The sequence below is a fragment of the Hemibagrus wyckioides genome, linkage group LG29 (assembly GCF_019097595.1).
Source record: "Hemibagrus wyckioides isolate EC202008001 linkage group LG29, SWU_Hwy_1.0, whole genome shotgun sequence".
In the NCBI taxonomy this organism is placed as follows: domain Eukaryota; kingdom Metazoa; phylum Chordata; class Actinopteri; order Siluriformes; family Bagridae; genus Hemibagrus; species Hemibagrus wyckioides.
This window is the reverse complement of record NC_080738.1, coordinates 11,103,030-11,124,836: the sequence shown is the minus strand read 5'-3', so window position 1 is coordinate 11,124,836 and position 21,807 is coordinate 11,103,030. Positions and strand designations below refer to the sequence as shown.

General features: G+C 35.5%; 1 protein-coding gene across 5 annotated transcripts in view; it reads right to left on the bottom strand.

Annotated features, from left to right (window-relative positions):
- The window catches only part of abcc2 (ATP-binding cassette, sub-family C (CFTR/MRP), member 2), a 73,807-nt gene extending 52,550 nt beyond the window's left edge, over positions 1-21,257 (bottom strand). The window contains exons 1-17 of one of the 5 annotated variants that reach the window (XR_009204062.1): positions 20,782-21,255; positions 16,525-16,698; positions 16,012-16,155; positions 14,037-14,177; positions 13,826-13,948; positions 13,640-13,695; positions 12,022-12,256; positions 10,697-10,881; positions 10,343-10,520; positions 8,369-8,623; positions 5,641-5,706; positions 5,104-5,241; positions 3,685-3,831; positions 3,453-3,537; positions 2,300-2,366; positions 1,474-1,600; positions 572-604 (exon numbers count right to left, since the gene is read on the bottom strand). Coding sequence is in view for 4 of the 5 variants with exons in the window: in XM_058384908.1 (XP_058240891.1) it covers positions 572-604; positions 1,474-1,600; positions 2,300-2,366; positions 3,453-3,537; positions 3,685-3,831; positions 5,104-5,241; positions 5,641-5,706; positions 8,369-8,623; positions 10,343-10,520; positions 10,697-10,881; positions 12,022-12,256; positions 13,640-13,695; positions 13,826-13,948; positions 14,037-14,177; positions 16,012-16,155; positions 16,525-16,698; positions 20,782-20,823 (2,196 nt within the window). In the remaining variant the exon portion in view is untranslated. Of the gene's footprint in view, positions 1-571; positions 605-1,473; positions 1,601-2,299; positions 2,367-3,452; positions 3,538-3,684; positions 3,832-5,103; positions 5,242-5,640; positions 5,707-8,368; positions 8,624-10,342; positions 10,521-10,696; positions 10,882-12,021; positions 12,257-13,639; positions 13,698-13,825; positions 13,949-14,036; positions 14,178-16,011; positions 16,156-16,524; positions 16,699-20,781 lie in introns of those variants that run through there. The other 4 variants (XM_058384908.1, XM_058384905.1, XM_058384907.1 and 1 more) reach the window with 4 other exon arrangements.
- Positions 21,258-21,807: the final 550 nt, after the last annotated feature.

The following is a 21,807-nucleotide window of genomic DNA, read 5'->3' as shown; positions in this document are numbered from 1 at the left end:
AAGTGTCTGTGCTTATTCACCTCAAGGCACAGATTCATCGTGAATCCTGATAAGACACATCAACCGTCCCTTTTCCCTTTTCAGCAAAGGAAATTTCTTTAATGTGTCAGTGTCATGTAACCTGGATCTTCTGCATGTGAGACCATCGTGTTAACTTTCAGCCTTATTTCAGGAGGAGACTTGCAGCTAAGAACTGCTGCTGCAATCATAAAGCCTCATGCTAGCATGTTAGAGATTATTAATATCTCCGAACACCAAACTCGCTCATCCATGTCTTTATGGACCTTGCCTTGTGCACTGGTGTGCAGTCATATTGGAACAGGAAGGGGTCATCACCAAACTGTTCCCACAAAGTTGCCACTAAGGGGCCGACCCCATTTGGAGGGGTGTCCCAAAACCTTTGGCAATATAGTGTATAATGGTTTAAATATTTTGCATCCATCACACATGTAATTAACCAAGGAGATTTAATATGAGCTAGTGTTTCATTAGAAGTTAGAGTAAGAGTGAGATACGCCATGCTTTTCAGTGTTTTCTAGAAGTTTACTTAAATAAAAAATAAGTCTCTTGCTGTTCGCCTGGAGGCACGGATGCATCGTGTATACTGATGAGGTGTAAAAGAGAGAGATGAGTTAATCCATGAAATCCATGAGCTTCAGTGTATTCAGCAGACCTTGAGCTTGTGTTTGACTCTGCATTACATCACAAAGCACAGGGTAAAGTACAGCTTTTAGGTTGATACAGTGACAGCTAAAAAAAAAAAAAAAAATGAAAATCTTACAAGCAGAAAAAATGTATTATGTAGTCACAAAGTCTTTAAATTAGCTAGGTTTTGCTTTTGATGCTTGATATCATTACTATTCTGACATATGAGAAATACAATTTTGTATAAAATAACAAATCATGTGACTCATGATCAAATCTCATCGAAGCTGACAACTGAAACCTTTTGGATCAAACCTATAAGTCTGACTTATGTCAGATGTCATATAGAGATCATGTAGCCCTATAACTCTAGCTGTAAAGTAGATTGTTAGTCATTTGGCTTAGATAATGACACAGGCACTTAAAGAAATATAGATTCAAACGATCTATATCAGTGTTTCTCAATCCGGGTCTTGCAGCACCCCTGCCCTGCATGTATTGATGTTTTTGCTGCTAAATTAAGATTGAAGCCTAAATCAGATTGAAGTGGCTGAGCTAGAAAAAGAAAATCACCTGACATTAATACTCCAGGTCCAGGATACAGTGATAACACTGATTCACAGAAACCGCGTTCCTGAGCTAAAACTTAACTTAAAACATTAAATCTCTAGTCATCTATTTATCTAACTTTTATTGAGGCATGTGTGCAAATGATTAAGGTGCCTGTGCTGCCTACAGATCTCCAGTCTGGCTGGAAGTAGTAGTAGTAGTAGTAGTAGTAGTAGAAGTAGTAGTGCACAAATAGCAGTCATTTATCTGCCTCGCTACCTTGATGTGGACTGAGCCGGAGAGGTTGTGCATTTCCCCGAGCAGAGCTGAGATCAGAGAGGATTTCCCCGAACCTACTGCTCCCACCACAGCTACAAGACGGCCTGGTTTAATATCCAGAGACACGCTGAGGAAACACAGAGATGAGTTTTCTTTTATTTTTAACGAAAAACTACTTACATTATTGTCAAGCTGCCATGGCAGTTACTTGAAATGTCAACAGGGCAAGCTTTCATTTCGATTGGGGTCACACAAAAAAACAATCGAAAGCAATCATTTGTTAAAATATTTCCCATTTAGGTTCGTAAATTGTCTTTAAAAGGCGATTGCGAATCTGACGTATCTTGAGCACAAAAGACTGCACTGCTTGAATCTTTATGGCATTACAGATGACTCATCTGAGCAACTGAGAAAACGTACACGCGGGACTGTAATTAAACCAACAATCGATTATTAATTGCTGTAATTTCATGCGAATGCTTTGTTCTATAATATGTGGATGAGATTTTAATGTGATATAAGTAGGCTTGAAACGTTTTCTGAATAAGGAAAGGAAAGGGAAAAAAAAAAAGCAGAGGCTTTGCATTCATCTGTGCGGTATTCCTGTAGACCTTTAGTCTTTGTTAAGGAGGCCTGTCAGTGTTAGTCACCTCCTGTGTCATCTCAGCACAGATTAACTCCTCCATTGTGTTCTGGATTTTAGCAGAATTTCCGCAGATCAAAAACTACAGCTAAAGTTTGAAGGCTTCTGACAGAAATCAAGGTCTTCTGTATTCGATGATATACACGGCTTTGATTCACAGACCGAAGAAAATAAAGTACTCACTTCTGCAGAACTGGTTTGGAATCGATCCCCCAAGTAAAAGTGCCGTTGTTGATGCTTACTGCTGTGTCTGTTCAATAAAAAGCGAATCAGAGAAGAGAAATCATATATAATTAGCTTCAACTACAGAAAAAGAAATACATGACTACAGGCTTAAGCTTTTTTTTTTTCATTTGAAACACCATAAATTGTTTTTTTTTTTTGCATATTTTATTTAAAGAAGAATAGCCTTTATTTGTCACCTATACATTACAGCACAGTGAAATTTCTTTCTTCGTATATATCCCAACTTTGGAGGTTGGGGTCAGAGTGCAGGGTCAGCTATGATAGAGTTAAGGGTTGTGCTCAAGGGTCCAACAGTGGCAGTTTGGCAGTGCTGAGGCTTGAACCGCGATCAAAAACTCAGAGCCTTAACTACTTTAGCCAGCAACTGTTGTCTTCTCAAAGAACACAACGTAAACTTAGCCAGAATGCCGAGAAGCGAATGCCTCATGTACGATGTATAATTCTGATTATAATAAGAATATTTCTGTTTTTATCTAGCCTACTAGAGATAACATTTCCTTTGAAATAAATAAATAAATAAATAAATAAATAAATAAATAAATAAATAAATGGTTAGCTCATATCCTTAATTTTCATATAAATATTTTTTATCTTCAAAGTAAATGGTGATATCAAAGCCATTTCTAGTTTCTGATGTGCATTAAGTCCACTAACATTCTGTGTAAGATTATCCAAACGGAGGTAAAGATCTCAAACTGAAAGCCGACAGTGTCGTGACTAATTACGTATCAGACTTGCAGCGATAAAATAATCCATTTGTTTATACTTATTGTCTGATAATGCTAGTGTACTGCTAATCAGGGACGGTAAAATGAAGAGCTGGTAAATCAGTAACAGCTAGCCAGTGCCATATAATAATAAAACTCTTTAATAAAAGGACAGAGTTACGCAGAGTTTATGCACACATGTATTTGGACCTCGGAATATCTTGGAAATAAATGCTGAAAAGCCTTCAAAAAGAATAATAATAAAAAAAAAGAAAAAGTTTGGATCATCTAATGGCACAGCCTGGAATTGAACAAGTAGTAGGTGTGTAATACATTTCTAAATATGTCTGAATGTGGACGTTATGTGTAATGGTTATGTGTACCCTTGCTGTCAGTGTGCTGGACTGCCATGGTGTCCAAATCGTCTCCACCTAGAAACTTCTCCAGCCTTTTTTTGGATACAGTCGTCTATGAAAAAAAAAAAAAAAGGATTACAACCTCATAAAAGTAATTAATTTTAATATTACATCTGATATGTTTAGTATTAACAGATCAAAACCAACAGTAAGAATATATATGGATATGAATTCCATGGACACCGAATTGTGTGTGTACCTGTACGATGGAGGAAATCAGCATGGGGAGCATAGCCAAAGGGAAACGCAGTATGTTGAAGAGAGAAATAGATGTAAAAGCTTTTTGTGCATCTAAGATGTTATCCGAATCGACAGACACAAAAACAGCAAAGGTCACCAGCGACACCTGCAAAATACACAATGATCAGAGTCATATGCACTTTTATATTCAGACCATTAGGGAATTCATGATGCAAGATTTTTATTTGTCAAGCATACAGTTATATAAGTTGTGTACGTGACAAATAACTGTACAAATCGCATACAAGTAAATAACCTGCAGTGAAATGAAAACCAGGCCGCTCTACCTAGCCCGTGCGTATAAATAAACTGCATTTAAGAAGTAAAGTTAACGGAGAAAGGTAAAAATAATAAAGAAATTGTAATGTGCAGTACATTTCTACGTTACATGTAGTAACGATACTGAATCTGCAAACATATATTGACTATTACACTATTATAAGCTCGAACAATGATGTAGTTACTGTATAACAGTGATTTTCAACCTCTGTGCCAAGGCACACAAGTGTGCTATGAGAGATTGTCAGGTGTGCCATGGGAAATTATCCAATTACAAATAATTGGTTGAAAGAATTGCTATTTAATTACTGAAAATATTTTGCCATTGTTAAGTGCCTGTGCCTACATTGTAGTGACTGTAAAAAGTAGTGGAAATATGATGTCAATATAATGACCTTGATCAGTCACAACAACTATTGATGCATGCGACAGGTAGCGGTGACAGCAGTGAATAAATATTTAAAAAGGAAAAGTGCAAACTCCGAACTGGGGCCGAGACAAAATTTTGACCTAGTATGGCCCTAGTGTGATTGGCAGTCAAAAGAAAACTGTGAGCTGAAGGCAGTACAGTGAAAGTTATTTTTTGTTTGTTTTTTATTTACTTTTACTTCTGGATGCAGATTTTTGCCTAGCCTTTTGGTTTGTTTGTTACATTTTATTTGCACTCATCTCTCTGATTTATGACAGTTAAAAGGGGAAAGAAAAGCCACATGTTTGGGAAAATTCGACAAAATCGTTTTTAGAAAATGTTATAAATAAATTCGAAAAAAAATTAAATAAAATAAATTACATAAATTTACAAACTTTAAACATTAGTGTAATACTTTGGCCTGTAATGAATGTAAATTATTATTTATTGTTATTTATTTATTTATTTTTATTTATTTATTTATTTGTTTGTTTGCTTGTCAGAATAATTAAAATATGATTTTTCTAGTAAATGCTACAATTATAACCTATTCTCTAAATACTAATGACTGTTTTTTTTTCCCCCTTTCTGGCCATATCGTTAATTAAGAGAAAAAAAAAAGAAAAAAGTACATTCATGGTTTATGTATAACGTGAAATATGAAACGTGTTTGAAACCCGTTATACCCACCAGAGCTGGAGCACAGGAGAAGATGAAAGTGGAGATGGATGACAAGTAAGCAAACTTCCTCATCACTTTCAACTCCTTCTCTCTTACATCCTGTACCTGAGCCTGGAAAGAGGGCTCCCAAGCATAAAGTTTAAGAATCTGCAAAACAATGGGAGGGGATTTATAAACAAAGCCCAGATACACTGCAAGAAATCGAAAAAGAAAGGACAAACACAAAGAAATTTAAAGACAAGCACAAAGGATGTGGAATTCTCCAGACACTGGCACCGCTGCAGGTGGGTCCAACAGAAAAGCAGCTCAGTTTGACATTGCCAGGCACCAGGAATAAGTCATTTTAGCTTCTAAACATTTCCCTTTATCATACTCATAATGCAGTTGTCTTGTAAACAACCTAATATAACTAATTTTCTGAAGTGAAAACATAAAAATGTCAGGTTCAGGGATTTGTCATTGTTTAATTAGAGCGAAAATATCTAGCTTCCTCTTGAGGACTATAATTAGCAGCTTATTCATCGCGGTGTGAAAGAACCTGCCTACCTTAATGCCGTTTAAGATTTCAGTCATTATTTTCATACGCTTGTCTTTATACTTCATGTTTTCCACCTGAAAATGAAAAAAAATGAAATTGTGAGTGGGAAAAAAAAAAGGAGACAATGGATCTTTCACAAGCAGGAAACTACTATATGTAGAAAAAAGGGCACAGTAGAGAGCATCCTGAGCAGCTGGCTCACTGTCGGGTACGAGAACTGCACAGACCCTCCAGCACACTAAAGAAGATCATCAGGGTCTTTCTATCCACCATCGTCGCCTTTGACAACAGCTGTTGCATCCGCAAGGCAACCAGCATCGTTCCTAACCCTAAACCTCTCATGAAATCTCCACCCTCCTGCCATCTGGTGAAAGTTACTAGAGCAAATAATCTGAACTGCTTCTTCCTACAGGAAGTCAGATTACTCAAAACACAGCTGCACTAATCAAACCCTTCAGCAACAGCCATGGCACAGGCAATAGATTATATTATATAGAATTGTTTTGCACTGGTTCAACACTGTTCTGTCCTGTGTACTTAGTGTATATTTTCCATTCATCTCACACTGTTGTGTCCACCTATTTTTTCCGATGTATTAAATACAATTCTGTATTATTTGTATAGTGATTTTAACAATGGGAATTGTCTCAAAGCATCTTTGCAGGAATTTAAATATTCAGAATAGAAATTATAATATTTATCCCTAATGAGCCAGCCAGAGGTGATGGCGGTGAGGGAAAGCTTCCAGAGACGGAAACCTTGAGAGAAAACAGACTTCTCATCTGAATGACACCACTTCCTGTTCAGGGTTGTCACACTGGATCATCCATTTGATTTTAGCACAGTTTTTATTATACTGTACACGATGCCCTTCCCCTCCCATTTTATCCCGGCTTGGGACCATCAATTCCTCAGTGGCTGGATTTGTTCCCTGCCTGGAAATCGTACCCAGGCCATAGTCAAGCTACTATATGATCTCTCTATTAAATGGGTGACTATGTAAAAACCCACTTGGCTTGAAATCATGACGTCAGGAACTCTGTCGGCTCTGTACTCCAGTACACTGGATTTAAAATTTGCAAAATGGGACATTTCATGTATTTGAATTTCTCGGGAAAATTTTGTCCTCATTAAACAGCACACCAGCTGCGGATGACTCAATTGGAATAAACTCTAGACATTTTGGATGTTCGCTTGTGCATGAATTAATTCTGCAACATCACCCACTAACTGGGCAAGAAACTTATTTCATTAATTCTGCTCCCATTCACTTAATATAAAAGGGAAAGGTCCACTTAATTCCAGTGTGTTGATATAAGCAGCAAAAGAAAGTGTGTGTGTCGCTTCTTAGCTATTTAAAGACACGAAAGAAAGAATTTTCTTGCTTAGAGAAATAAGTAGCACTTCTTATGAAACCAACATTTATAATACATTATAATATGGTATAAAGTATACATAAAGCACGGCTTGAGCCAACAAATGACACAGCCTAACACTTTATAAAGCATTTCATTTCGTGCTAACAGAGGGCTGTGTGTATTAAAAAAAAACTATGCTTTTACAACCTGGTAACAGAATGCATGATAAGCAGTGTTTATAACACAATATTTTCTAACAGATCAAAGACAGTTGCAATAAAAGTGTTATAATGAGTCATGAACACTGCTTATAATATATAAGGCTAACAATTCATAATGCATCATACTGATAGTTAATCGGTGTCATACGTTTTCACATATATTTATAACAGTGTATATAATACCTTATGAATGCTTTATAACACTCTATGAATAGGCTTGTAGTTCATTATAAATATGACCCTCATAGATCGTATCAATTTCTTCATATCAGGATGCATAACACCTTATATCTGTACATGTGATCATTTTCAAGTCACTATTATTACTATAGGCAGTGTTTATTATGCATCATAGCACCAATAACAAAAAAAGCGCTAAAGATGTTCTGATTAAAAAAAAGACTCTTATAATAAAAGTGTTACAATGTGTCAGGATCACTGCTTATAATATTCATAAAGCATAACAAAGATAGTTATCAACTGTAATGCATTTGCATACATATTTGCAACAGGGTGTATAATACCTTATGAATGCTTAATAACATTATATAATTCATTATAACTATGACCTTCGTGGAAAGTGTTCCAATTTGATTATATCAGGATGCATAACACTTTATAAAATCTGTTCATGAAATCATTTTAAGACAGTAATATTAATAAAGGCACTATAAGCAGTGTTTATAATGCATCTCAACAATACCAAAAAAACTGTGTCCAGTCTATTAGTGTATTATTTGTGTACACAGAGGTTTAGATTCTCTGATTTTAAAAAGCCATTTATATTAAGAGGGTTATAATGTGTCATAATACAGATAGATGTATTTTTTATATAAATATACAACTGTGTGTATGAATACTTATATGCTTATGAATATGCTCATAATTCCTTATAACTATGACCTACACTGAAAGTGTTACCCAACTTGATCAAACCAGGGTCCATAACACCTTATAATATCTGTTCATAAAATCATTTTATGTTATAATGCACTATAAGGCAGGGTCTACATTATTACTTGTCACATGGATTCTTATGAACAGACATTATAGTGTCTTATTGTTGGCAGATATTATAAAGCTGTATAAAGCCAGGTATTATGCAAGTTAGCTATTTCAGTAACTTCACACTAATTCACAATAGGAAAAGGAAATACCTGGAAAGTCCTGGATTTGGCGGCCAGTAACCCATTAATGGGAACCATAAGCAACATCACTAAGAGACCAGCGAGAACAGAAGGCCCCAGTTCAATCCACAGAAAAGCTATGGATATACAGATCTGCAGTGGACACGACCACAGAAGGTGGATAAAGTTAGTTATGTCGTTGAAGCGTTGAGCATCGGCTGACATCAGATTGACCGTTTCCCCTACAGTGGACTCCTTCCTTGCTTTGTTAGACATGATCAGTGCCTAAAAAATGAGAACAGGAGTCATACAACTGCATAAGCAATGCAGTGATGCATTACATATTACATATAAGTTAAAAGTGGTCAAGGGATTGGTTTAGAATTTTTTGCAGATTGACAGGAAATACAGTATTTTGAATTATTATTTTTTTAAATAAAATAATAATTAAATTATAATTAATTAAATAATTTACTAAAATATAATTCATTAAAATAAATTCATATAAAAATATATAAATAATTTAATAAAATAATTCAGAATAATATTTATAATATTATTATATTTATTATATATATATTTATTATATAATAATTTCTACTATTTTTCTACTAATATTCAGACTTAACTATGTTCAAATCTTGTTGAGGGTTCCACATTCAGTTTATGCAAACGACCCACTTGTAGTTTACGACTCCGGTGTTTAATTATTGTATAATTTATCTAGTAAATAATATTAATTTCTAGAAATGTGTGAGACAGGGTATTTTTTTATTTTATTTAAGCCACATAATAAAACCCGGGAATGCAGACTGAAGACTTTTTTTTTTTCGTTGCAAGAAATACTTTAAAAATAAAATATTCTGATGGTGTGAATAAGAAGATGGATGAATAAGAAGCTTCACGTGTCCTGTTTTTATCAAAGTAACTGGAGTTTAATTCCTCGCTCATTATTCGGCAGCTTATAAAATTGCACTCAAACCAGCACATCCAATTAATATCATGAATTCAACAGTTACTGCTGCTCTCAACTTAATCAAGCCATTAGATACTAAATTGGAAAGGATCATTAGTTTTTTTTTTTTTCATATTTTCAGGGTAGATTTGCTAAATGAATAAAGTCATTTCAGTGTTTTCATCAATTTGATGCACTCTCCTCTAAAGAAAATGTGCCAGTGGTGTCTCCTACAAAGGTATCAATGTGGAGGGAAAAAGTGAAGTTTAAAAAGGACTACAAAATAATAAATAATGTTAAACAGTATTTGTGTGTGTTATATCAGCCTCGAATAAAATTTCACAAATTTATATCACACAAGATACATCGAAAAAAGCACCCCAAGGTGCGAACTGCATGAATGCGACACCCCTTTGTTTTACATATGTGTAAATGTAAAACCTAACCTCTGAATTAAAACCTAATCAGCCAGATTACTAGCTATTAATCTTAAACTATACTGTATACTGTATTGGGATTATATCCATCCATAATTTGTAGCGCTTATCCTATACAGGGGTACAAGGAACCTGGGGTCTATCCCAGGGGATTCAGGAAACAGCCTACAAATCATATCTTTGGACTGAGGGAAGGAGCTAGAGTTCCTGGAGCAAACCACTAACCACTAACCACTACCCAACCACACTGTCCAAATTATATAATATTAATAGAAATTACTCAGAAATAAATGAATTATTAGGTAAATGTATGTTGTTAAATAAATGAATAAAAACAAACAAATAAATAAATACGCTAACCAAACTAATCAGAACACGTTTAATTTAATCACAACACATTTTGGTATAATGTTTTTAATGGGATTAAAAATTGCTACATTTGTTTAGGACTAATTTTTATGCGTATTAAAGTACACATTTATTAGACAATTCTCTTTTTGTTTGTTTCTGTCGAACCCAAACTACCGAAACACACAATCAGAGTGAAGCATATTCATGAAGACAAATATAATATGACATAAAAAAAAATTATATGATAAAAGATTTTCATACCTTCTTATACACTACAGCCATGATAGCTGTGCGTACTTGCATACCCAGAGCAAAACAGCGCTGAAAATACTGTTGGAGGAACAAGGACTGGAGCATTGCCACAATCAGGAGCAGTACGGCATAAATGTAACCCCACCATGTGTAAATGGATTTGTCCTGAGTGAAGGTTATCATGACCCTGTGCCGAAAAACCCAAACAAACAATATCTAGCAGGAAATGAATATCGAAACCAAAAATTGTACACTGCAAGTGGCATTTCATTCAAGGGTTTCAAGACAAAGCCCTAAAAGCAAAATAATCTCTTTGGAGGCTTTAAATGGGATTAAACCATTAAGAAAAACCAAGTGACTCACTTGAGCAGCTGTGGACTCACAAATGATAAAAGGTCTTGTAATAGTTTGAAGACAGCGGACTCTAGAAGAACCCATTTAAATGTTTTCATGATGGTGGGCACCAACCAAGAGTCGGGATAATCTGAAACACTGTCCTTTTTTTCCTTCTTTTTCTTTTTCTTTTCAGCCTTTTCTCCTCTCTCCTCCTAAGTCCCCAAACAATGAAAAATGAAGAAGGTAAAAGTAACAGTGCAATAAAAACAAGCTCCTCGAGTCTGTACATCAGCCAGAACAAGGCTTTTCCATCTTATTGTTAACAAAAACAACAGATTTAGTAATTATATCAAACTTTCTTCTGAATACTGAATGTCTCTCTATGGGCCTGTTATATTATCATATGCCCAACACCTGTTCTGTGATATGAAGCTGTTTTGTGTGTTTAGATAATGGGTTTATTGGACTACACCAGAGAATAATGCACCAGGGAAGAATACATCATTTGCTTCTCAATTTAGATTGACAAGGTATTCACTGTATAGCTCAAGAATATGACAGAAAGCAGAATGAAGACCCTTATCTATACACCAAACTTTCAGGAAGCATTTTTCTTCAGAAATTTCTCGTCAGTTGAATGATGGACACGTCACATAACGTCTTAGGCTCAGTTTCACCACAGCCGACGAATATGTTCTCCAACTCCTATCATCCACCAGCACTCCCATGTTCACATGTTAATTATCTTCTCCTGTTTCCCATTACGTATATATCTGTTTTTCACCCTTCCAGTTGGTTTCAGTACCTAGTTGCAGGCTACACGCTCTGTTCCTTCGGTCTGTGATGTTAATAAACCATTTATTGTGATCTTTTCTTTTCTTTTTCTGACCCTGTTTCTTTCTGAAATTCCTGATTTTGCCCTCTGGATCTTTGCCTGTTTTTCTGGACTAAGATTTGTCTAATGTTTTTTAGATTTACTCTGTGCCTGTTCCAATACTTTTGCCTATCCTTATTTTGTTTGTGTTTATTTGTCCTTAAAGTCGTTTGCATTTACATTCAGCTCCTTGAGTCTACCTCTGTGACAATAATCCATTTAGTCAACAAGGAAACAGAAATAATAGGCATGTAAACCTTTCAATTTGCATTAAATACACATCTGTAATCTTTGCGTATGATTGCGCTTGCATCCCAACACGGAATAAATTATATGTTATGCATCCATCCAATGGATTCTGTAATGCAGAATGACACAGGATGTGAATTCCACTTGCTTTCTGAGTAATAACTGAATATGGAGTGAGTATATTTGTCGTGAATAAAAAGAAATGAAACATTATTATTATTATTATTACCATGATTAGGATATCCTGACTGACTCCCTTGGCCAGGTCATTCTGCTCACGATCAAGCTTCAGTGTTGATTCTTTCTTCTTGCTCTGTTTCTTCTGTAGTCTTTGCCGACCCTTCCTGAGCTCTTCTTTCATGATTTCCTCAAACCTCTGGCTGATGTAACCTGTGCTGTCCTTCTCGTTCAACTCCCACATGTCCTCCTGCACCAGTGGCCTTTTGAAGCCATTGATGACCATCCTTGAATAGAAAAATATATATTTTTCAGCAGCGTGTGCACTATATATCCAAGACATAACTTTAACCAGGACTAGCTTCGACTGAGTTAAGACAAAGTCAAGATTAAGTTAAAAATGGAAGTGAGGGAGAGTTAAGACTGATACCAGAAAGCATCCCTCTAGATATTTTCTGTACATCCTACACATGGTCACAGGGGACCTGGAGTCTGTCCTAGGGGAGAAGGGGGCAAGGTAAATGACACCATGGATGGGGTGCAAAACACAACACAGGGCACATTCACACACTAAGGGCAATTTAGAGCTCCCAATCAATTTCTTTGTACTGAGGAGAAAACCAGAGTTCCCAGAGGAAACCCTTAAAGCATGGGGAGAACATGCAAACTCCATACACACATGGTGAAGGAATTGACCTGGAGAGGACACCAAACATTAACATAATAAATAGGGTATAAATAAGTCAGAAATATAAATAGGGTGCTGAGGAGGCTTGTGCAAAATGTTGAAACTCAAGGAGCAAGGAGTGAAGAGTGAGTTCAGTGCTGAGGTGAGATGAAATGAAATATATGACACATGCACTTGTTGAAAAGGCAGATTAATTGTGCAACAGATAAATGGCCTGAGGAAAGTATTGGCAAGGTCAAGCCTTTACTTCAAAGATGGTTTCATTCCTGCATTGTGCCAATGATGAGGCTGTTTTCTAAAAGAAATTGCTTTGTGCTTTCCAAAAAGATTTCAGATGAATCCAAAACCATGTTTCGTGTCTAAGACAACCCAAGCACTAATGTCAATAAATCCAGGTGAAGTCCAAGTCAATCCAGAAAATGTCTACAGCCCTGCTACTGAACCTGAAAATAACATGATTACTGCTCCTGAGAAAAGGCTTCTCATTCTGCTGTGAGGGGTAAATTAAGGTAAGGTAGTAAAAGCACATGTGCAAAAACACCCCGCTGCAAGTTATTTATTACTTAATACAAAGATAATCACAACGCTTCATAGAACAAACACTGATTTTGATGTTCGCTAAAGTGCTTAAACGACAATAATTATTAACAGAGCGCATTAAAAGATGATGCTGTTCTTTTAATTAAAAAGAAAATAATTATTTTCTTATTATTTATATATAATAATTATCTATATTATAATTATTATATATATATATATATATATATATATATATATATATATATATATATATATATATATATATATAAATAAAAAAAAAGATCTTATTTATTATTAATTGAATCTCCCATGTCTAGGATTATTCTTTAAGTAAGCAAATTAAGTTGGGGTTATGAATAAAAAGCTTAATCTTTAACCCAGGCCATCTGTCAGAGTGTTAGAAATAGCATGCAGGGAATAGGTGTTGTGTTTCAAAACCTACCAGTTAAACCAGTTGAAAGTGATTCTGCTAAGAAATGTAGCAGTAGCTTCAGGGTTCTGCAGGTGTGAGAAATGTAAATGAATGCAAACGTTGGCAGGAATATATTTATAAAAAATCACACATTTTTCTGTCTATATATTGTGTATAAAAAACAGATATGATAAAAAACAAAAAAACGATATTTACCTTTTTTGTCAGCTCCTCAACCTCAGGTGAGACATCAGCGATGGCTGATAAAACCAAAGCAACCAGCTCAAGTAAATAAGCTATGTAGAAAAGACAAAACCTGGGGAGATCTGCTACGTTCTCCTGAAAGAATAGACGCAAAAAATGACAAGAAAAAACACGCATTCTCAAATCTCATCCTTTAATAAGCATCGATGATCTTTAACGGTACCTGCTTCAGTGCGTCTCTTAGAATGGTTTGGAAAGGAAATATGTCGCAGATGACCAACAGCAACCAGAACAGGAAAAGGCTCGAAGAATCGACGGCTCTCTCCTTGCACCGAACAGCTTCCTGCATGAGCATCACCAAAACCTACAGATTGAAGAATTATACATGATGAGCACACATTCAGTAACTTTTCAAACAAGTAGTGTGTTGAAAACCTGGAGAAAACCTCTCAGTATTTTTGCACATGCCAGATAGTGAGCAATCAACACTGGTAAGAAGACCACCATTTCACCACAGATGCAAAAAAAATCCATCATTTTCTCATGCAAAGGCTATTCTGCTGAAAATAGAACATTTCCAGACTTTTCTACACAATATCTCAATTACCTCAATTCCTCAAATATCTCAATTACCTCAAATATCTCAATTACACTACCTCAAGCACATGTTTTGCACAGCATATATCACACTAAAATTGCACACATCTGCACTAATTTTAATTGTCACAAATCTCCCTCTTGTGCTGGGAGCCGTGTTGTGCAGCACACAGAGCAGCCCGTAGCGCTACAGCACTTCTACAATTGTTCCATGTTTTTATTGCTTCGTTTATGTAGCCATGCTCCTTTGATCCATGCCTCCGCGCCTGTTTCCGTCATGTTTCGTGATTGAATGTTGCATGTGTAGTCTTCATTACGAAGTATACGTTCTGTATTTTTGAGTCTGTGACATTACTATTGCCTCGTTTTTTAAATTTTTTTGTACCTTAACCTTGTTTTGATCACCGCCTGCTCTTATGTAATTAAAATCCTGAATCATTTGCAGAGGTTGAATGGTGCGCAGAGGTACAGTAGAGCTCCCAAGAGGTCTGGGTTACAGTCAGTGTTCCAGTTCATCCCAGAGGTTTTTAGTAGGTTTGAGGTCAGGGATTACTATTTTCCTGCATAGATCATATTTGCTAAGGAGTCAAAAGGATAAAGCTTAAAGCTGTCTATAAAATTTCTTCACATAATGAATATATGCCAAATTCGAAACAAAGATAAGCCTTATAAAAAGGTTTAGTGGTAAGCAGACTTTAAAATGCTACAGTGCTTGTGGTTGAGATACGTATTTTATTTCCGGAAAGTCTTTCACCAACGGCATACATATATAGTAGAAAATATCAATATTTCAACATGTTGAGGTTTTTTCCAGGCCATTACTCAGGGGGTCATTTATTTTTAATAGAAAAGTGTAACTGCCAGGTGCTGTAGCCCATAGTAAGAATGTAGAGCATTATATTGTTGTTCACAAAAGTCTAGGTACCAATTATAAAAATGGAAAAAAGAGTTTAAACAAATAAATTTATAGTTCCCCCTTCTCATCCTTATTCATTTTACACTTACCAACTAAAGTAAATGTAAACGAATGCTTGAAGAAAAGAATTAAATTAGACTTCTTTTCATACTACTAATAAAAATAATAATAATATTCCATCTATTTGTATAGTGCTTTTAACAATGGATATTATCTCAAAGAAACTTTACCGAAGTATAGAAACAAATAATCATAAGTTTTAAAGATAAGTTACTATTTATCCTGAACATTTATCCCTAATATTTCTCCCTACTGAGCAAGCCTGAGGCGAAACTCCCTGAGATGATATGAGGAAGAAACCTTGAGAGGAACCGGACTTATTTAGGTTACACTGGACAGTAAATAATGTAACTGTTAATAATGTCCTTTCTACAACAGCAACAGAACTAATAGGTCAGTCTAGTTTCTGAGATCATTATAGACTTCCTGACTATTTCCTTCCTGCCGAAAGCTGAGTGATGTAATGGCAGTTCAGTGATGGTGTGATAGTCTTATAATAATAACAATAATAATAATAATAATTAAATTGCCATACATGATTAATAAAGGAAGGGTAAAAAGGTCAGTAATCAGAAAGGAAAAAAGGAAAAAATCAGACAAAAATTACAACCGATCACCAGCTTACCCAAGAGACTCCAAACAGCACAGGATTAACATAAAGCACAGTAGGATTTTTTTCAGCCGACGAGTCTTTCGACGGTCCGTAATCTTCGGCAAGTGTGACAGCAAGTCCAGCAACAGCTGTCAGGAACAAAAGTCCTGCCACAACCTGATGGAAAAACAGAATTTTATTTGTTTGTTTAGTAGAAATAGAAAGTGTCAAGCTAAATTATGTGCACCGTAATACAATTTAGAAGTCTCCTCACTCAGGATGAATTTTTGTAATTGTTGTTTTTTTTTTGTCCATTCCCCAATTCGTTTGAATTTTGAGCAATGATAATATGAATAAGGAAAATGTGCACAGACGTACGCATTACATTTTCTGGTTGACCGAATCATTTGAATTCACTGTGAAGAAGTCCCATTATTCATCAGGAAACTGGGGACCCATCTGGCCTGTGTGATTGTGCAAACTATATTCTCTGAGGAGGCAGCGCTGGCGCTCACCCGGATGGACGACAGTCTCGATGACTTTTACCTGTTTGCAGATGTAGAGTTCTGAGAATGGAGTTTGAGGTGCTTTTTTCTTGAAGAGTCTGGCTATGTGTAAGGGAGCACAAAGCCACAGGAATCCCAGCGGTATCCATACCAACACCGTTCTCTCCACACAAACCGGCAGGTCCGGATCCGTGCGATTCAGGAACGAGTCGTTCTGGAGTGGAAGTATGGTGTATATACATGTGAAGAAAATGTGAACACCTCAAATTAAGCCAAAATATTGAATGAAGCGACTTTAAGATCACAGCCAGTATGTCAAGGAAATCCAAAACGGCTACTCATTTTTTGCACCCTAGCCGGTAGAATGGGAATATTTAATGAACAAATTAAATGTTTTAGTAGATTGCTATCGCAAGTCTGATAGAAAAATTCAGGACACTGAGACGTGCGTTTTTCCTTCTGTTGTATAACCTTACACAGAATTTTAGTGGATGAAGAATTCACCTTCATATTTGCACTTAAAGCATCTCAGTGAGCAGAAAAGGGTTCGATATCAGCATTTACTATGAAGCTAGAAAGATTTGTGTGAGCTCTTTCTGTTTCTCAGAGCTTTTCTATGAATATATTGCCCTTGTAGATTAACAAAACACTATACTTACATGGTTTCAAAGACTGAACAATACTTAGGTATTAAATCTTTAATGAAATAAGTATTGAGCATTAAAGCGTTGGATCTTAATACATAGCCTCAGAGCTATTCTGAAAAAATCCTAACGCATCACATGGCATTATTCATGACACTTGCATTACACTCCGGACTGCTGAGCACAAATCTCAGCACTGTTTTAACTTTCATCTCTGTAGTTTGTAATAAAAACACTGGATTAAAGCATCAGTCAAATCGGAAGGCTGTGAATGGGTGAAAGTTTGTGATTTGGATTCATATGAATTCATTTTAATATTCTCCCTTATTTGTACTACGTATTCAAAGTTTAGGGATGTTACCTGATAAAGTAACACAAATAGAACATATTATATATTTGACAAATGGACAGGCAAAATACATTGTGCCCAGAATGACTGACATCCTTCATAAAAATGATGGAAAATGTTAGTGATACAAAATAATTCCCTCAAATCCGAATATACATATATATATATATATAAGGTTGCACTTTTGTATCTATACTTTAGAGTGCATTAAGGTTTATAGACAAATAAGTGTTGCTTGTTTATTTGCATAAATTTCTGAAAATGGTTGAAAATGGGTCCAAGATCACCCAGGAGCACACTGTCACCCCTTACAGTGACGAGGATGGTGAATGCATAAAAATAAAAGCTTATAATTGCTTACTGGAATTGATTCTTGCGGTTGTCAAGGTTTGACGATAAACTGTTAAACATTACTTTCAAGCTGAGAGAGAGAGAAAGAGAGAGAGAGATGGTGAGAAAGTGAGAGTGAAACATACAAAGGACAGAGAGAGAGCGAGAGAGTGAGATAGAGAGAGAGAGAGAGAGAGAGAGAGAGATGGTGAGAAAGTGAGAGTGAGACATACAAAGGACAGAGAGAGAGAGAGAGAAGGTGAGAAAGAGACATAGAAAGTAGAGAGAGAGAGAGAAGGTGAGAAAGAGACAGAAAGGAGAGAGAGAGAGAGAGAGAGAGAGAGAGAGAGAGAGAAGGTGAAAGAGAATTTCGTACTAAATTCAGCACCTTAACTTTGTGTATTATGGTCAAAATCAATTTTCTCTCCTGGGTCATGCTATTTCTCAGAAAAGTTATTAATTAAGTTATTAATTATTATTAATCTGATTATTATTAATCAGTTATTAATTAGCCTACTAGGGGCAATATTAAAAAATTCTATCGTCAAAGTAAATGGTGATATTAAACGCATTTTGCTCTCTCAGATGCCCTAAGCTCTTGTCTATAAGTGTCTAAAATTCAATTCAATTCAATTTATTTTGTATAGCGCCTTTTACAATGAACATTGTCTCAAAACAGCTTTACAAAAGAAGAGAAATGGAGAAGGGGGGGTGAAAATAAAAAGTAACTAAATAACTGGAAATAAAAATAAATAATTAAATTAAATGATTAAACTATTTTATCCTTAATGAGCAAGCCTGTGGCGACGATGGCAAGGAAAAAACTCCCTGGGATGATATGAGGAAATCTGAAACCGCTATTTTTAACCAACTATAATTATGTGTAAGGTTATCTCAACAGAGGTAAAAACATCTCACGCTGAAATGCCCTGACTCATTTTATATCAGACTTGCGATAGCAGTAAAATAATTCATTTGTTTATACTGATTGAAAATGTCTGATAAATTTCCTTTCTGGTAAACAAAAGATACTGAGCTTAAATCATTTTGCATGGAGTTGTCAATCCTTAGGAGTCTCTGATCTTGTCAGATATTACAGGAAGAGACTCCGCTAGGTCAGTTGTCACCGATTATCAATTGTCAGGGTGCTAATCATTTTGAAGTGCTTTAGCATGAAACCACCCTACTTATACATCAATACACACCTCCATGTGTGTTTGAGAACTGTATATCCCTCATCCCTGTATGTGTTACTACAACTGACTGGGTGCCAGTAATTCTGGAGGACACTGCATAGAACAAACCTTGCTTTTAATTACTTCTCTCTTCTTACTTATCACTTCTAAAGTAAGTGATCCAGAACAGAGCTCCTTCCACAAGCCGTATGAAAGTTAAAGCTGCTCATGTTTTAATATTCATAAAGCTACCGCAGCATGGGTTTCGATTTGCAAGTTTTCATTTTCGTACTAAACTGCAAAGTCATGGTCCAAAGGTAGTTGGTTAGTCACGATTATCGATACAGCATGGCTCCAGCATGGTCATACGTTTTGCAAGTGTAAGTAAGTATATGTAAGTGTAACTTACGTATGTTCACGAAAAGTTTTCTTATTGATATTCAGTACTTCTTAATAATGTGTGTTTAAAAAATTAGGATCACTTTAATAAGAAGAAGTTACTTCTAGTACATCATTTTGTATATGGAATTGGTTATGGTTGTGTTTCCTACAGTAAAACTAGCACAAAAAAACTAGCATTGTAGCTACGCAGCTAGCAACAAAAAGTTGAATGAACCACAGCTTTAAGGTTAATAACAGCAGTTACGGCACTTATAAATACTTACAAATACTTAAGTGAAACGCTTAGAGTCTTAAGCTAGAGTGGATAGAAAAAGTCTAATTTGTAAGCTAAGTTTTCAACAACACTTTTTCATTTTCAATTTTGTTGGTTGTTAAATCACATAAAACTTTCACAAAAATTGAGCGGCGATGATTATATAAAGTATGTATTTAGTATCTGAGTATGATTAAAGTATGTACTGAGTATTTTAGTATGATTATTAAGTATATATTTAATGTTTGAGTGTAAGAAAAATATATATAAAATATTTGAGTATAAGTATATATTGAATATTTTTAGCATTACTGGTATTATACAGTGTAATATAATTACACTGATTTATTTTCACATAAACTATTATACACTCGAATAACCAGTGTTGTCCTTATGGCTAGAAATTTGGCAGAAAATATAGGTTTTGCAGGAAATGTACACCGTGGGATTTGTTTGCCTTTGCTGTGGATTAAATTGCGAAATCATGGTCCAAAGATAGTCGACGAAGTCATGGCCATCAACACCACATGGCTCGTGTGCAGTCATTCATTATTATCAACATGCCGTCATCTGAACTCCCTTCATCAGCAAATTTTACTTGATCATTATCAACCTGATTTTTTTTAGTTGATTGAAGAACATCACAACTGATGAACTATAGAATAGCATTAGTACAGGAACATGGCTTCAAATAAAGGCATACACATATATTTTCAGAGTAAATTTGTCTAGTCCAAACCTTTACAGAACTTTAATTAAAGTAGACACTATATCTGTATACACATGAGTAATATTTCCCATCAACTCAAACACTTAATTGTATTGCGTGGTTCAGTGCTTAACTGTTAATTAACTATCTAAACATTAACGAAGCTCCAGAGAAAGAACCATTATTTTATCAGTCATTTCACATTCTACTCTTTTTATTAAGATGGCTAACTAGGTTGGAGCTCATAACACTGATAAACAACAGAACAGGAGCAGATAATTCAACAGCCTTCACGTCTTATGGGTAAATACTAATAAATGCATTCTTTTTGTTCTTGAACACAGCACAGATGTTAACGTGAAGTTATAAAGAAAGATAGAAAGGGTCAAGTAATCATAAAAAAAATAATAAAAGAAATACTGTTTCAAAACTCACCCAAAATGTTGACCCGCAATACTCGTCAAGAGCAGCAGACATATTTTCACCTCTCTCACCTCTAGCAATCAGTGTGAATAGAGGTGATGCTCCTTGTGAGCAACAAATAGAGGTAATCACTGGCTGTGATTCTTTAAAGATTCCCAGAGGTACTGAAAAAACAGAGTTTGTAAGCGTAGATCCCGTTAATGCTTAACTTCTCTCCGCCGTCGAGCAATCGCTAACTTGTGAGCTAGTTACCATCGCTTATCAGCCATAAACCTCCAGAAAAAAAAAGAAAAAAAAACTTTCATGAGACTATGGAATTGATTGGCATGAATCCAGTTAATGCTTAACTTCATCTTAAGTAATCGCTGAATCCCGAAGTGCAATAAAATGATCCGATCTCTGTTTGTGTCACTGTTATGCAGAAGCCAGCTACTGATAAAAAATAATATGGAGACAACCAAATCCCTGTCCAGGGGAGTATTTCGTGAGTCATAGTATGTTTTTTTTTTGCAGCTTAATGGTTTAAAGTTCAGAAGGATGTTTGCATGAGACCATGAGAGGAAGGGGGAGTGAATGAGAGAGAGAGAGAGAGAGAGAGAGAGAGAGAGAGAGAGAGACAGTTTATTGTTCACTTCCCCTCTTCATATCTTTGTATCATCAAAGCTGAAGGTTTTGGGTGGGGGTCTTCCTCTATTATTAACCAAATATAACACTCTTTTCCTCAGGAAGAGAAAGATTCCTTTACCGGCGAATAATAAATGTTGAACTAAATACTTTCACAATAAATTCACTAAGCAGCCTCTTCATTACCTTTAAATGCAGTTCAGATGTTATATAAAAATTGGCTTCTTTACAATTTGCAGATATCATCAGTAGGGTCCACTTTCAAAAGCCTTAAATATTTCATCTTCCAAACATACCTTGAATAGATATTAAATAATGATTTCACACAATTTTAGGGTTCGTATTCATCGCATCACATTTTTGAGAATGATACTGAGCCACTGTCCCTCTCTGTAAGAAATAAAAAAACGATTT